The 15,773-nt window shown below is 53.8% G+C and overlaps 1 protein-coding gene across 1 annotated transcript; it reads right to left on the bottom strand.

Annotated features, from left to right (window-relative positions):
* Positions 1-3,126: 3,126 nt before the first annotated feature.
* Positions 3,127-15,320, bottom strand: SLC5A5 (solute carrier family 5 member 5). Its single transcript, XM_032412415.1, has 15 exons — positions 14,539-15,320; positions 13,665-13,730; positions 13,271-13,322; positions 13,007-13,074; positions 12,072-12,226; positions 11,106-11,246; positions 10,895-11,024; positions 9,741-9,829; positions 8,896-9,008; positions 8,749-8,819; positions 8,217-8,303; positions 7,954-8,147; positions 6,133-6,257; positions 5,311-5,426; positions 3,127-4,234 (listed from the first exon to the last, which is right to left on the bottom strand). Exons 1-15 carry the CDS (start codon positions 14,893-14,895, stop codon positions 4,082-4,084), a joined length of 1,917 nt encoding a protein of 638 aa, XP_032268306.1. The 5' UTR covers positions 14,896-15,320; the 3' UTR covers positions 3,127-4,081.
* Between the last annotated feature and the right edge of the window lie 453 nt (positions 15,321-15,773).

Below are 15,773 nucleotides of genomic sequence, written 5' to 3'. Positions count from 1 at the left end.
AAAACTATGAATTACGCTCTTCCAAAGGCTATCTTTAGTAACTTAGAGCAAGACACAAGCAGGGAGAAAATACTGGCAATGCATATAGCTAGCAAAGAACTTGTATCCAGAATACAAAAAGAATTCTTAGGGGCGCCTGGGTGGCTCAGTCAGTTAAGCAACCAACTCTTGATTTCAGCTCAGGTCACGATCTCAGAGTCCTGGGAATCGAGCCCTGCGTCAGGCTCACCACTCAGCAGGGAGCCTGCTTCTCTCCCTCTCCCTCTTCCTCTGCCCCTCCCCACTCACATGCAGGCACAGGTTCTCTTTAAAATAAATAAATAAATAAATAAATAAATAAATAAATAAATAAATAAATCTTTTAAAAAATTTAAAAAAGAATTCTTACAATAATAAGAGAATAAACAACTCAGTTTAAAAATGGGCAAAGGGTCGGGCGCCTGGGTGGCTCAGTCATTAAGCGTCTGCCTTTGGCTCAGGTCATGGTCCCAGGGTCCTGGGATCAAGCCCCGCATCGGGCTCCCTGCTCATCAGGAAGCCTGCTTCTCCCCTTGCTTGTGTTCCCTCTCTTGCCATGTCTCTGTCAAATAAATAAAATCTTAAAAAAAAAAAAATGGGCAAAAGGTTTGAATAGACACTTGGCCAAAAATACATGGTTGGGCAACAAGCACATGAAAAGATGCTCAACATCATTAATCATCAGAAAAATATAAATCAAGACCAGGATGGGGTGCCTGGGTAGCTTAGTTGGTTAAGCGTCTGCCTTCAGCTTGGGTCCCCCATGGTCCTGGGATGGAGTTCCCGTTTCAGGCTCCATTCCTTGCTCAGTGGGGAGCCTGCTCCTCCCTCTGCCTGCAGCTCCCCGCCTGCTTGTGCTTGCTCTCTCTGTCTCTGACAAATAAATAAATAAGATCATAAAAAAAAAAAAAAGATCATGGTTGTATACCATCACACACCCACTAAAGTGACCAAAATTAAACGGATGAACTTAACTAAGTTCTGGCAAGTATGTGGAACAACTGGAACTCTCTTTTTTTTTAAGATTTTATTTATTTATTTAAAAGAGAGAGTGTGTGCGCACGAGCAGGGCGAGGGACAGAAGGAGAGGGAGAAGCTGACCCCCCGCTGAGCAGGGAACCCAACATGGGGCTTGATCCCAGGACCCCGATATCATGACCTAAGCCGAAGGCAGACACTTAACCGACTGAGCCACTCAGGCGCCCCAACAACTGAAACTCTTATACGTTGTTGGCAACAATGTGAAATGGGACAAACACTTTGGAAAACGGTTTGGCAGTTTCTTAAATAAACACACGCTTACCATAGACTCTAGCCATTTCACTCCTAGGTATTTAACCAAGGGAAATGAAAGCATATGTCCACACAAAGATGTGTACGTGAATGTTCACAGCAATTTTATTTGTAATAGCTCAAAATGGAAACAACCAAAGTGTTCATTACCTGGATGTGAAACTGAATATAGGAAGCAGCATTTATAGTTGGCAGGCCAGCAGGGGGCGTTCTGATGCCTCGACAACTCGACAATTGCAGACCTCCAACCAGAAGAAGCAGACCCAGTATTTTCCAACAGGAAGCCTACTGTACTAGCCCAGCAGGAGGAAAGAAGGTTTTCTCCTTCAGCCCAGCCAGTGAGAAACTGCCACAACTCAGCCAATGAGAAACCACCACCATCCTGAACCCTCACTTTCCCCAAACCCTCAAAGTCACCCCTCCCAACTTCCTTTTTTTTTTTTTTTTTTTAGATTTTATTTATTTGAGAGAGAGAGAAGGACAGAAAGAGCACAAGCAGGGGGAGCAGCAGAGGGAGAGGGAGAAGCAGAATCCCTGCTGAGCAGGGAGCCCCTTGTGGGGCTGGATCCCAGGACCCCTGAGATCATGACCTGAGCTGAAGGCAGACGCTCAACCAGCTGAGCCGCCCAAGCACCCAACTTCCTTCTTTTTCTCTATAAAGTAATGTTCCTCTCTTTTGTTCTCTAGACTTGGCTTTGGTTTTGCCGTAGCTTGCATGTCCCAAATTGCAATTCCTCTGCCATTCCCGAATAAACCCACTTTGCTAGTAAAATAACTAGCTGCTTTATTTTCAAGGCTGACATAGTGAATGGTTGAACAAACTGTGATTCATCCATACAGTGGGATACTCTTCAGCAATGGAAAGAATGAACTATTGATAATGGGACAACATGGTTGGATCTCTAAAATATCAGACAAACCAGCTTGCTCTGCCTTAGCCCCTCATGCCTCTTCTCACCTCCAAGTTAGGTTCTGCTCTGAGTGAGCACCACTAACCAGTGGAAAGTCTGCTTCCCATGCTACTCGGTCAGTGGTGGAAAATTTGCAAGGGTCCCTTTTAAGTCCAAATCTAAAGGTCTCCAGAAAACAGCCTGTACAGAGAGCCAGGTCTCTGAGGGGTGGAGAGAGGTCAGATCCTGAGGTGTGTATTAACGTCCTGAGCTGCCATAGCTTAAAATAATAGATATTTATTCTCTCCCAGCTCTGGAGGCCAGAAGTCCAAAATCAAGGTGTTGGCAGGCTGTACTCCTTCCGAAGGCTCTAAAAGAGAACCCCGTCTTGCCTCTCTCCTGGCTTCTGGTGGCTCCAGCAATCCTTGGTGTCCCTTGCCATGTAGATGTGTCAATCTCTGTCTTGGTGTCCACATGGCTGTCTCCCTATGTGTCTGTGTGTCTTCTTTTCTTATAAGGACACAGTCATTGGGTTGAGGGCCCACCCTAATCCAGTATGACCTTATCTTAATCTAAGTATACCTGCCAAGACTCTTCAAGTAAGGTCACATTCGGAGGTTTTGGGTCTTGAATTTTGGGAGGACCCTATTGAACTGAGTAGGGGATGCTCCCTTGGGGACCACAGGAGCCATAGCAGGTATGTGAGCAGATGTGAGTGCAGCCAGCTCTCAAGGTCCCAGAGACCCCAAGGGACTGGTGCAGGGACAGTGTGGAGGCTGGCAGGGTCCAGGCAGAAAGGGCAGTGGGGAGGGAATGCTTCAAGAGCAAATCAGGAGGGGGAGAGAAGCTATGTGTCAGGGAGGGCAGCATAATTCATCCCGAAATGGCAATTATCACCTCACTCTGATGCTTAAACACCCAGGTTTATTCGCTCAGTCTTGGGGCAAGGACACTGAGATTCACACTCATATCTGACTGAGGAGAGCACAGAACATCAAGCGTCAAAGTCCGTTTATTGAATGTGCGTGGATTAAATCTCCATCCAAAGTCAAGCGTGTCCCCAGGACATGGGTTTGCCCAACCTATCTGACCCTGTCCACCAGTGACATGTTGGCAATAGACCTTCAGCATCATGCAGCTCCCAGGTCTGTCCCTGCCCAGACCCGACTTGCTGTAACCTCAGGCCACCTCACTGAGCCTTAGTTTATTCCTCTGTGAAGTGGGTTCATGCTCCTTAAAGGATGAGATACATAGTGTCCAGGCATTAGAGGAAGATCGAAAATGTTATTTCTCCTTTATCCTCCCTTCTTGCTCCAAAGGTCAGGGGCCATGTGATGTCTGACCCTCCAAAGGGAGGAAAACAGGGAGGCGGTGAAGGTGGAAGAGCTGGTTTCCCAACTCTCAATGAATCTCTGGTGTGCTCTGTGACCTTGGTCAAGTTGTTGCCCCTTTCCAGGCCTCAGTTTCCCCATCTGCAAAATGGGGTGCAGGGGGTTGTGCCTGAGGACCTCCCAAATCCTTGCTAATATTCAGACATGTTCCAGAGAAGCACTGGAGACTTTCTCAGACCTTAATGTTGGGCCTGGAGTTTTCCCATGTTGTCCAGAGGGGACTCCAACATCTTTCTATTGTACGTAGAGAGAAATCTGGCTTCATTTTGGGGGAGCAGGCAAGGGTGCAGCATCTAAGACTAGGGGCTGGCTGGAAGGGGGCTGGATAAAATGACCTCCCAAAGGCAGGGCTTCACCTCTTTCCATAGGGCAGGGATCCCAAACTCATTTGCATAGGACACAGTCCAGCCAATTGGAGCCCGAGGCTGTTCTGTGGCCTGGGATGGCCCACCCTGAGGTTCCATCCCAGGTGGTCAGTCCCCTGCTGGCTCAGAGGTCTGTCTCCCGAAGGTCATGTGCACTGCTGGGGGTCCAGGAGCCAGCTCCATTCACCTCCTTCTGCCCCAGGAAGAGCAGATGGTCCTCGTCAGTGGGCAGGAAGTCAGGAGGCCTCTTGGTTCCAGGGGGCAGTTCCTCAGCACCCTGGAATGAAAAGAGAAGAAAGACACTGTCAGAGATCCATTCTGCTCTGTGTCAGCTCATCCTCCAGATGGGATCACTGAGGGCCTAGAAGGACAGAACCTGGGCAGGGTTGCACAACTGTCCCCTTGGTCAGTGCATCAGCCAGTCCTGTCCCTTCTGCCTCCAAAACCTCCACCCGCTTCTCTCTCTCCCCCAGTGCCCACGTCACCTATAGTCCAAGTCATCAATGCTTGCAAGGATGCCTGCCTCCCTCTCACTCTTTCTGCCTGCTCCCCTTCAAGAAAATAAATATTTCCCCATAGCAGCTGAAAGGAGCTTTAAAAACACTTCAGCCAAATCCCTTCCCTCTCCATACCTCCCCTTCTCAAGCTTCTGGCCTCAGCCTTTGCTCCTGCTGTACCCTCCATCAAGAATGCCCTTCCCCCAGATCTTCCTAGGGCTGGCTCCTCCTCCTTAGGGGCTCTATCTCTTACCTCTTCCAAGAGGCCACCCTCATCACAGTACCCTGTTTTATTGTCCTTATTACCTGCTGAGATCTTACTTATTTCTCAGTTTAGCTTTTATCTGCTCCTCCTAGACAGTGGACAAGAACCCCAGCCCAGAGTAAGAAATGAGAAAATGAAACAGGGATTTCAAAGCAGAGGCAGGTTGGATCAGGGACAGCATTTTCCAAATTCAGGGCATTCACATAGCAACCACATGACTTTGGGTGAAGTTGGCCTACCCCCGGTCATGTTTCTTATGTAAGATTTTCTCGAAGTTGACTCACTTCTGAATTAAGTACTTTTATTTATAGAAGAGATTTTAAATCAATACCTTAAAGGTAAACCAGTTTCACCTGCCACAGACTGGATGTAATCCAAGGAAATGAATAGTGTGAAATTCTCAGTCTTTGTTAAAGGGTGTAATAAAAAGTGTTGAAGACACGTCAACTCTCACCCAAGCCTTTTCTCTGGGAGACGCTGAGAAAGATGGTGACTCGCCAATTCCCTCCCCTGACTTATGGCCATGCCCAGGGGACCCAAAGTCACTTCACTGTCCCTCCCCCGGCTCTGGGAGCCAGCCCTGTGACTGACCTTCCCCAAGCTGTCATCCAAGGTAGCCACTTCTTCCTTGGGGGCCACCGATGCTGTCTGCCGTGCAAGATCCCACCACAGCAGCCCAGGACTCAAGGCACTGCGCTTGGTGGGGCCTGCGGGAAAGGGAGATATTTAGTGAAGAGGTGATGGGAACTGGAGAGGGAGGGGGAAGGGAGAGCTCTGATGGGTTCCAATCCCAGATTCAATAATGACCCACTGGGTACCCTGGCAAGCCTCTGCCCTTCCCTGGGCTTCAGTTTTCTCATCTACACAGTGAGGGGATGTAATACATCAGTGGGTGGTTCATTATTTCCCCAGCATCTAGAATAGTGTCTGGCACAGAGAAGGACTCAAGAAAGCCCTGGTGAATGTAAAGTCTGAGACACAGGAAGCAAGAACAGGTACTGTGATCACTATTGATTTCTCTTGATCTCTTTCCACTTCTCAGTGGCATTCAGAATTCCCGGAGGGACACGGAGTGGCTGAGGCCCTGCTGAGAAGATATTTCAGCACAATGGACAGCGCCCCGCGGCTCCACCCCATATCCTCTAGCAAGGACTTGTTTTGGAGGCAGGGGAGACTAGAAAGGCAGGTTGGGGCGGGGGCTCAGTTTCTTCTGCCTTCGCAAAACGGGACCAGCCCTGCAAAGTGCAGAGTTTGTCCCGAAGGCGACACAGCATAAAGGGTGCTGATGCGTCGTCCAGCACGTGGTGGCCATTTGGCTGACGGGAATGTCCTTCCTCTTCTTCCTGCCCAGTGGGTCCTGGAGGCAGAGGGATTCACAAGGTGATCTCTGAGAAGGCCATACATCCTGCTTACCTGTCAAGCAGCTGACGAGGGCTCCACATAGAACAGTGCTCAGCGTGCCCAGGGCTCCATAGTAAAGATAGGAAATGGCATAGAAGCTGTCAGCTAAGGCGGGTCGATCAAGGTCCATTTCAGGGCTAGGGGTAGGAGAGGTGTGCATGAGTCCAAAAGCCACTCCCAATCTGTTCATTTCCTCCCATCTCCACTGCCACGGCCTAGCCCAGTCTTCCATTATTGCTCACTCAGATGTGTGCAGTAGCCACTTCTCTTTCTCTCCAGCTAACCCACTTCCACCCACAGGTGTTCTCTACACACAGCCAGAGGGAGCATTACTGAAATGTAACTCAGATTACTTCCTGTCACTGCTCACCACTCTCCATGGCTCCCTATTATTCTCAGAATCTACCCAAATTAAACTCTTAGAAGAAAACATAGGTGTGCATCTTTATGATCTCGGATTTGGTAATAGTTTCTTAGATCTGACACCAAAAGCACAAGCAACCCAAGAAAACATAGATAAATTAGACTTCATCAAAACTGAAATCTTTTGTGCATCAAAGGACACTATCAAGAGATATGAAAAGACAACCCAGAGTGGAAGAAAATATTTGCAAATCATACATCTGTCTAAGGATCTAGTGTCCAGAATACATAAAGATTTAAAGAATATGTAAATTATAACTCAACAATAAAAAAGCAAATGAACCAATTAAAAAATGGGCAAAGGGTTTGAATAGGCATTTCTCGGGGAAAAAAAAGGATATAGGGGTGTCTGGGTGGCTCAGATGGTTAAGCGTCTGCCTTCGGCTCAGATCATGATCTCCAGGTCCTGGGATCAAGCCCCACATCAGGCCCCCTGCTCCTCGGGAAGTCTGCTTCTCCCTCTCCCTCTGCTCTTCCACCCCCACTCGTGCTCTCTCACTCATGCTCTCTCTCTCAAATAAATAAAAAAAATATTTTAAAAGCGTTTAAAAATAATTTAAAAAGAACTTCTGTATGATCCAGTAGTTCCATTCCTAGGTACAAACCAAGAGAAATGAAACCATATGTCCACACCAAAACTTATGTACACATATGTACACAAATGACCATAGCAACACTGTTCACAGTAGCCAAAAAGTGGAAACAACCCAGATGTCCAAGGGATGAATGGATAAACAAAATGTGGTCCATCCATACAGGGAATATTATTCAGCCATAAAAAGGAATCAAGCCCTCATATGTGCTACAATGTGGATAAACCTTGAAAACACCAAAACCAAAACAAAACAAAAACCTTGAAAACATCATGTTGAGTGAAAGAAGCCAGACAAAACAGGCCATATATTGTATAATTCCATTTATAATAAATGTCCAGACAGGCAGATCCATAGCAACAGAAAGCGGATTAGTGGTTGCCAGAGGCTGGAGGGAGGGGGAGATGGGGAGTGACTGCTCATGGAGATATGGGGCTTCCTTGTGAGGTGATGAAAATGTTCTTGAGTTAATGGTGATGGTTGTATAACCTTGTGAATCCACTAAAAACCACTTTTAAATGGTTCATTTTATGGTCTGCAAATTATATCTCAAGAGTAATAATAATAATAAAGAATCAGACCAAATTCTTCTGGCTGGACCTCATCTATCCTTTTCGGCCCACTAAATACACCCCATCCTCACTAAACTAAACCCGACCTCAGGCCCTTTGCACTTTCACTTCTCTCCACCGGGAATGCCCTTCCTTCACCTCTTCCCAAGCACATTCCTCCTTTTCATTCAAGACTCAGTTTCAGAGCTCCCCTCCCCCACCACACCCTCTCAGGCCACACCCACCCTTCTGAGCAGCCCGCTCACCTGGGGTTCCTGCTGGAGGTGTTGGTGGCCAGGAGCTGGCCCAGGAGGCCAGAGGCATTGGCTGAGGGCACAACACAGCCGGCAGCCGATGATGGCAGGACTCCCAAGGACTGGGTGCTGGGCGGGTATAGAGTGGCGCCTACGGCCACCCACAGCGAGAGCGCCAAGCCGGTGGCCAGCCCAGAGAGGACGCCCTGGGGGCAGAGCCCAGGTCAGGGGAGAGAGGCCATGCGCCCTCCCAACTCCTAGCCGCCCCCACTCACCAGCGTGTTGCAGGCGGGAAGAAACATCCCCAGGATGAAGGCTCCAAGGAGGGGGCCGCTGATGACTCCCATGACGGTGAAGGAGCCCTGTGAGAAGGGGTGGGGAGAGGGAGCTGAGGGCAGAGCCATCCCACCTCTCCTGGCTTCAGTTTGCTCTCTGGGAAAGCAAGACCTGAGTAATTCCACTGTGGACCTTGAGACTCCGTGCTTGTTTCCCTAAAGGGGACGGGACTCCCTGTCCCTGTCTCTCTCCCCCGTGTTGGAGGCAAAGACGCGGATTCTCTCTCCTGACAAATTCTGGTCCCACCTCTGAGCCAGGGCGAGGCCCTCCCTGCCTCCAAGCCACCCGCCCCCCCCCACCTCCCACCTCCCATTGCCACCAGGCAGGTGGCTGCACAAAGTATCAGGCTGGTGGCATCGGACAAAACCCAGTTCTGCCACGAAAAGTAGGACCCTCTCTGGGTTTCAGTTCAATGCAGACGATGCCATGCTTCTTGCGGAGATGGGGCTGGGTCAGGGCGGGGGGGCTCACCTGGAGGACGCCTCCCCCCAGCAGCGAGGACAGAGCTGCCACGATGAGACAGGCTGAACCATAGATGAGTGCTGTTGCAGATGGGGGTGGCATGGTCAGCGGGGAGATGCCCCCTGTCCCCCCCCAACCCGAGTTCCTCCAACTCACAGAGCCCCTTGGAGACCATTACGAGTCTCCGGGGTGCGAGGCTGGGCAGCCGGGGTTTGATGAGGTCCTCCACGGTGACCGCAGCCATGGCATTAATGCTGGTGGAGGCGGTGCTGAGAGTGGGGTGGGGAGGGTGGTCAACAGGCCTCCTCAAGGGACTGGCCACACACCCCCCCCCGGGGTCCACCTGCTGCGGGAGGCCCCAGCTGCTCATACCATCTGACTTGCCAGGACCCCACCCAGCCCAAGGGCAGAGGCATGGGTGACAGAATTCCCCAAGCGTGGAGAAGTCCACCACCCCACCATCCGCGCCCCCAGACCTGAGACACCCCTACGGGAGCAAGGACACCCCTGACCAAGGACACGAATGACACAAGTTCTCATTACACAGCAATCATAGGGTGCTGAGAACTGCTTGGGACCCTGGTCACAACAGGAGCAGGGATGTGCCAGAAGTCACGGAGTATTTGAAAACACTAGAATGTGAGGCCCCTGAGGGCAGGAGTGGGGGACCACTCGGTCACAGCTGTGCCCTGGGATTTAGAACGGCAGTGCCTCCCACATATGCACATAGTAGGTGCTCAGTACGTAGTAGGTGCTCAATAAACATTTGTTTGGGGGCAGAAGGCAGGAAAGAAAGAAGGGAGAGGGGAGTCGGGTATGGCCCTGCCAGGTGATAAGAAGGTGAAAACCCCACAGCTGGGGTCCTTGTCCCCAGGGCGTGCCTTCTGCTGGAGCCCACCTGAGCTGCCCACTGGGGACCAAGCAGGAACTGTAATGATGGACATGCCCAGAATGTTCTATCCCACAGAGGGGCAGCTGGGTGAGCAAGGAGGGCTGCTCACCTGAGGGTCCCACTGTAGGCACAGGCCAGAAAGAGCCCAGGGACTCCAGGCAGGTCCTCGAAGATGTCCAGCACCAGCAAGGGCATGTACTGGCAGGGGTGGGGTGGGGTGGGGCAGAGTCTGGGGTTGGCATCCAGGACAGCAGCACCCCGAGGACGAGGGATTCTGTCTGTCCTCACACTGCATGTCCCCAGGGCCCAGTGCAGACCGGGCTGACAGCGGGCACTGTGTGTGTGTTTGTTGATTGACTGCGTGCCCTGGGATCCCAGTGAGGCAGAGTCCCACGTCATCTCTGCTTTACTGATGAGGACAGTAAAGTTAATAGGTGCAGTCCTTGGCTGAGGTTGCAGTCAGGCAGTCCAGGAGCTGACCCCAGCAGAGGACAGCAGATGGGACAGCCTTCCATCTTCTGCTGATTCTGAACTGACTCTGAACCAGGCATGGTTGGCCCTGGTGCTGCCCCTGCTCACCTTTGACCTCAGGCAGTTGCTTCCCACCCACTCCAGCCCCAGTTTCCTCATCTGTAAAATAGGGGCCATGACAGCCTTGGCCTCATCATGTTGAAGGGTTTTATGGGAGACTAACTGCTTGTGAAGGGAACAGCATGAGGCACAGAGTAGGTGCTTAGGTCATGAAAGCTGGTGATTATTATTATCAACACTATCATTTCATGCTGAACCATGGTCCCATCTCCTCCTTAATATCCCTCAGGGAAGGCCCCTGGGTGGCTCAGTTGGTTGAGCGACTGCCTTCGGCTCAGGTCATGATCCTGGGGTCCCAGGATCGAGTCCCTTATCGGGCTCAAGTCGGCTTCTCCCTCTGACCCTCCCCCCTCTCATGCTCTCTCTCTCTCAAATAAATAAAATCTTTAAAAAAAAATATCCCTCAGGGAGTTTCTGACTCTAAATCTGAATGTGCCCCTCCCCTGCTCGCCCACTTCCCCTAAGGCTCCCCATTGCCTCCCAGCCCTGTCTTCCCTGCTCCTTCCAGATCCTCCTCTGTGCCAAGCTCTTGCCTGTCCCTGGACCTCTGAGCAGGCTGTTCTCTCTTCTAGGAATGCTGTTCCATCCTTGCTCCCAGAGATTCATCCATGCAGAAGTTCAGAATGGGGGTGGGGAGGGCAGGAGTGGCCTAGGAGCCTGGGCCAGACTTACCTGGTCCGGGGCAGAGATACGCCCTGCAAGGAGAGGGTCACAGTCTACATAGATCGTGAACATGATGATGCCACAGCCAGCAGCGCTGAGCACAATCAGGAACAGGCCCAGCTGGTTGATGAGCAAGGCCCTAGGGGGAGGGGCAGCCTCAGGCTGGGGAGGGGGACAGCTGGTCCCAGAGGCCCCCACCCTGCCCCTCCTAAACACTCACAGCTTGGCCTGCTTCTCTGTGCGACAGGCCACATAGCGCTGCACCTGTGCTTGGTTCACGCCATACATTGAGAGCCAGACCAATGTGCCACCCACCAGAAAAGTCCAGAATGTGTAGCGGCTCCGCGGGTCCAGGTCAAAGCTGGATAAGGGTGGGACAAGACAGCCATATGGGAATGCCACATTGACTTCGCCCTCCCCAGGGGCCCAGATGGCCATTCTGAACCTTATGGGCCTTGAGGGGACTTTTGGGGTGGGTTTTGAAGTGTGAGTAGGAGTTTGCCAGATTGAAAATTTATTTATTTACTGAGTCGTCCATGTATGCATTTAAAAACCTTTCTGGGGAGCCTGGGTGGCTCAGTCGTTAAGCGTCTGCCTTCAGCTCAGGTCATGATCCCAGGGTCCTGGGATCGAGCCCCACATCGGGCTCCCTGCTCTGCAGGAAGCCTGCTTCTCCCTCTCCCTCTCCCCCTGCTTGTGTTCCCTCTCTCGCTGTCTCTGTCTCTCTCTCTCTGTCAAATAAATAAATAAAATCTTAAAAAAAAAATAAAGAAACAATGGCTGAACAATTCCCCAAATTGGGAAATATATGGAAATCTTGGGACATGAAGCTTAAAGTCCCCTGTAAGATTGAATCCAAAGAAGACTTCACCAAGACACATTATAATAAAAAAAAAAAAAAATTGTCAAAAATTTTAAAAAGACCAAAAAAAAAAAAAAGTGTCTGTGCCCAGCTGGGACCTCAGAGAGTCGTCAGTCTCCAGTCTGGTCTGGGGGACATGGTGGGACAGATGGAGGGATGGGGGCTAGGGCAGTCTAGAGAGGGGAGGCACAAGTTTGGTGTGTGGGGAGTCTGGGAAGGGAAGCAGGGAGGGCTTCCTGGAGCAGGAGCATTGGTTGGCTTCTCCCAGGGCAGAGGGATGTCAGCTCCACCTCTTTGCAGGACCCTCTCTACGGTTTTACTCACTCCATCAGGTTCATCCGGGAGTGGTTCTGGGCAATCTCAAACATGTGCCTGGGCCCACCCACCAGCATGATCCCGCGGGCCAGGACAACCCAGAAGCCAGTTAGCATCACCACGACCTGGAACACATCAGTCCAGACCACAGCCTTCATGCCGCCCTGCAAGATGTGACAGACGGGGAGGCAAGGGGTCAGATAGGGATCTGTCTGAGGCCAACCCAGTTTGGCTTTCAGCAGTGGCTGGGACTGATGCCTCTCTCTGCCGGTTTCCTCATCCGGAAAATGGTGTTGTTGTGAGGATTTAATTAGTTCGTATGAGGAAAATCTTTGCAATAGCACCTACCACATACAAGTTCAGTGAGTGAATGAGTGTTGGCTGCCAGCATTATCATTACTACTATGACGATTGTTCTTAGTTATTGCTTTTACCCTTCCAGCCTCCATACCGCTGCCTTCCCATGGGAGCCCCTTGATTTGCCTTTGGAGAAGCCCCTTCTCCCTCAAAGGCCATCCACTGGAAGCCAATCGACTCCCAGCTCCAGAAATAGCCAACCAGAACATCTTCCCCAGCCCCCCAAACTTCTGTGACTGGTTCATCCTGCACACTGGGGCCAGACAACCGGAACCCTCCTGGGACGTTTGCCAGCCCATCCTGAAATAGGAACTCACTTTCTGAGCTGATGGGACCCCAAGAGATGGGATAGGGGCCCAGAGGACGCTGTTGTAGCCCCTGGGTCCAGCCAGTCCTGAAGCTAGCATATCCCTGGACTCTCAGCAATAAGTCTTTCAGATGACTTGTTATTAAGATGAGGAAACAGAGGCCCAGCTGGGATGCAGGTTTCGTCAGCAGAAAGGGCAAGTAAGGAGTGGATGATGGCTGCAGGGTCTCCCCCACCCAGTGGGCATGGAGCCCCCACGTGGGGTGGGGGTGTCACTCACCACAGTCGTGTAGAAGGTACAGATGGCCCCAGTGGACAGCAGCGAGGCCCAGATGTCCAACCCAGTCACTGCGCAAGGAAACCCCTCCACCATTAGGCCTCCAGGCAGGGTGCAAACTTGGCCCCTAGTGTCTAGGCTCCTCATCTCTTCGGGATTCTTCCCTCCCCAAGTCTCTCCTGGGGCTGCCCCTCCCCTCTCCTTCGGTCTAGTCTCAAAGGCTTTGCTCCCTCCCGCTCACCCTCCCGAGATCTCCCAGAGTCAGACCTTGATTCAGGATGAGCGCGGGGGCGTAGATCACGATGCCAGTATACAGCACCTACGGGCAGAGAGCCGGGACCAGGTGAGGCCCGCGGGGGACGGGAAGGGGGTAGGGAGAGAATGGTGGTGGCGGAGCTTGTGGTGTCCGGCCAGCAGGGGATCCGGAGCAGGGTGGGGGCGGGGTCAGGCCGGGCGTATGGGGGAGGGTCTTCGGGCCGCAGGGGGCGGGGCCAGAAAGGTTGAGGCTGGGCCTGGGAAGGGCCTTACAGGATGGGGGTGGGACCCACAGGGCGGGGCCGTGACGGAAGGGGGCGGGCTGCGGGCGGGGCCGACGGAGACCCGGACCCGGGCGGGATCTGAGCCGGACCCTGAGGGCGAGGGCGGGGCCGAGGCCACTCACTGTGGCTACCAGGTACTGCAGGGTCCCGCAGAGCCGCACACCGCGGCTGAAGCGCAGCTCCAGGTACTGCAAGGAGGAGCCGAGGCTCGTGGTCACCTGGACAGGTCCTACCCAGGAGATCGAGGCCTCTGGGGTACTTCGCCCGCCCTCGTGGCTTCTGCCCTCCCTCCGGGGGCCAACTTCTCTCTCCACTCTTGCCCGTGGGGGGCCCCCGCCAAGCGCACAGGTTCCGATCAGTGTGCACACACCTGTGCACACGCGCCATCCCCGCACACCAAGTGTGCCCAGGAAGACGGATCCGTCAAAGGTGCACGTTCTTCCGCCCCCACTGGTGGCTAATTGGTCCCAGGGGGGTGGTGCCGCTCTGAGTCAACAAGCGGACTCTACACAGCCTGTGGCCAACTGTTCTTGGTCGCCTACTGTCTACCGGTCATGATTTTAATCACTTTACCCCCTGCCCTGGAGGGAAGTCCTCTTATTAGCCCAGTGAGACACTTGGGAGGCCCGAGCAGAGTAAGCGGGGAAGCCGGGTTTCGAACCGTTGGCCCCCTGTCCGGCGATCGCTCGGCTGTGCGCCCGCCCAAGCATGTGGGGGGGCAGGTTCGTGCCTGTCCACACTTGGTGCACACCTGGCTCAGCCTTGCGTGGGCTTCCACCGAGGAGAACCAGGACGGCGGCTCCTCTTCCTCCTTCCTGCCCCTCACCCCGCTGCCTGGGGCTACTTCCCAGAACCCTCCGCACCCGTCTACCCCGTTAAAGCCGCAAGGAGCCCGCCGGCGGCCCCCTGCACAGCACGTCAAAGCCCCAGGACCTCCCGGCCACATCCCTGCGTTCTCAGCCAGGCAGGTCCTGCCTCCGGGCCTCTGCCCGGTACCTGGTAGGTGCTGGTGAGGCCCAGGCGGTAGAAGACGGGCATGAAGAGCTGGGCGGTGAGCAGGCAGTTGAGCAACTGTCCCAGGCACATCCAGAGGAACTTGAAGCCGTAGCGGTAGGCCTCGGCGGGCACGCCCAGCACCTGGACCGCCGACATGAAGCTGGCGGCCAGCGAGAGGCCGACGGGCAGGGCGGCCAGGCGCCGGCCCCCGGTGAAGAAGTCCTCGGCGCTGCGCTGCCCGCCCCGCGCCAGCCCGCCCCACAGCCCGATGCCTGTGGACACCAGCAGCATGAGGGCGAAGACCGCGTAATCCCAGGCTCCGAACGTGGCCCGCGCTCCTGCCTCGACGACCGCCATGAGGTGCAGGTGCGGGGGCCAAGCGCGTCCTCGGCCCTTCCAGCCACCCCGCGTGCCACCCCCACCCCCCCACCCCCGGTAAGGGAAACTGGCAGCGACCGAGGAGGCAGGGCTGCGTGGAGATGGGAGGATGCTTGGCCTCTGCAGCGAGGCCGCACACCTGTCTCCTTCGGCCCCTGGAGGGAGGGAGCGGAAGGGACTCGGGCCGGGGCTCCCTGGGCAAGGAATCTGTGGATCCTCGCTGCGGTCGTCTGCCTCCCTGTCCCTCCTCTTCGTCTACGCGTCTGCCTCTGCCGTCTGTCCGTCGGTGCACCTCGCCTCCCGCTCGGTAAGGCTGGCTCCTTGCAGCGGTGTGTCGGCCGCCCAGCCGTCGGTCCCTCTCCCTGGGAGCTGTGCTCGGCGCTCGGACCTTGACTGGAGGTCTCCGTAGGCCTTAAAGGGGTGGCTCCCGGCGACCGGCTGTGGATTTATTGGGCTCCCGGGTCCGCGAAACCCCGCCCCTGGAGTTGGGGGCGGGCACGACCCGCACCCTTTCCGCCCGGGACTGGGTCAGATAGGCCAAGACCGGCCACGTGGGTGGCTGCTGGGGGTGGGGGTGGGGATGGGGTGCGGCTCCCAAATATCCCCTCTTACTTCGGTGGCACTTTCCCCTCACCCCGAGCTGTTAATGTCTCCCGTTGACAGGTGGGGAACTGAGGCTCCGAGACGACATATCACACTCACCTGGGGCCACACGGCTGGAAGCCGTGGCTTCAGCATTCACATCCCCGCTGTGCTTTTGTACCTTAAGCTAAGGGGAGCTCACTCTCCCACAAGCCAGGGGTTCATTTTCTGGGTTGCCCTGCCGCTTGAGGAAAACTCGTTCTGCTTGGAACCCG

The sequence above is a fragment of the Phoca vitulina genome, unplaced genomic scaffold (assembly GCF_004348235.1).
Source record: "Phoca vitulina isolate PV1807 unplaced genomic scaffold, GSC_HSeal_1.0 scaffold13, whole genome shotgun sequence".
NCBI classification, from domain to species: Eukaryota; Metazoa; Chordata; class Mammalia; order Carnivora; family Phocidae; genus Phoca; species Phoca vitulina.
This window is presented reverse-complemented; position numbering and strand designations above follow the sequence as displayed.

Coding starts and splice junctions, on each gene's coding strand:
- SLC5A5 (XM_032412415.1), bottom strand. CDS start 14,895: ATGGCGGTCGTCGAGGCAGGAGCGCGGGCCACGTTCGGAGCCTGGGAT. Junction 11,247..12,071: donor TCCCGGATGAACCTGATGGA/GTGAGTAAAACC, acceptor ACCCTTATCCAG/CTTTGACCTGGACCCGCGGA. Junction 5,427..6,132: donor CCTCGTCAGCTGCTTGACAG/GTAAGCAGGATG, acceptor CCTTTCCCGCAG/GCCCCACCAAGCGCAGTGCC.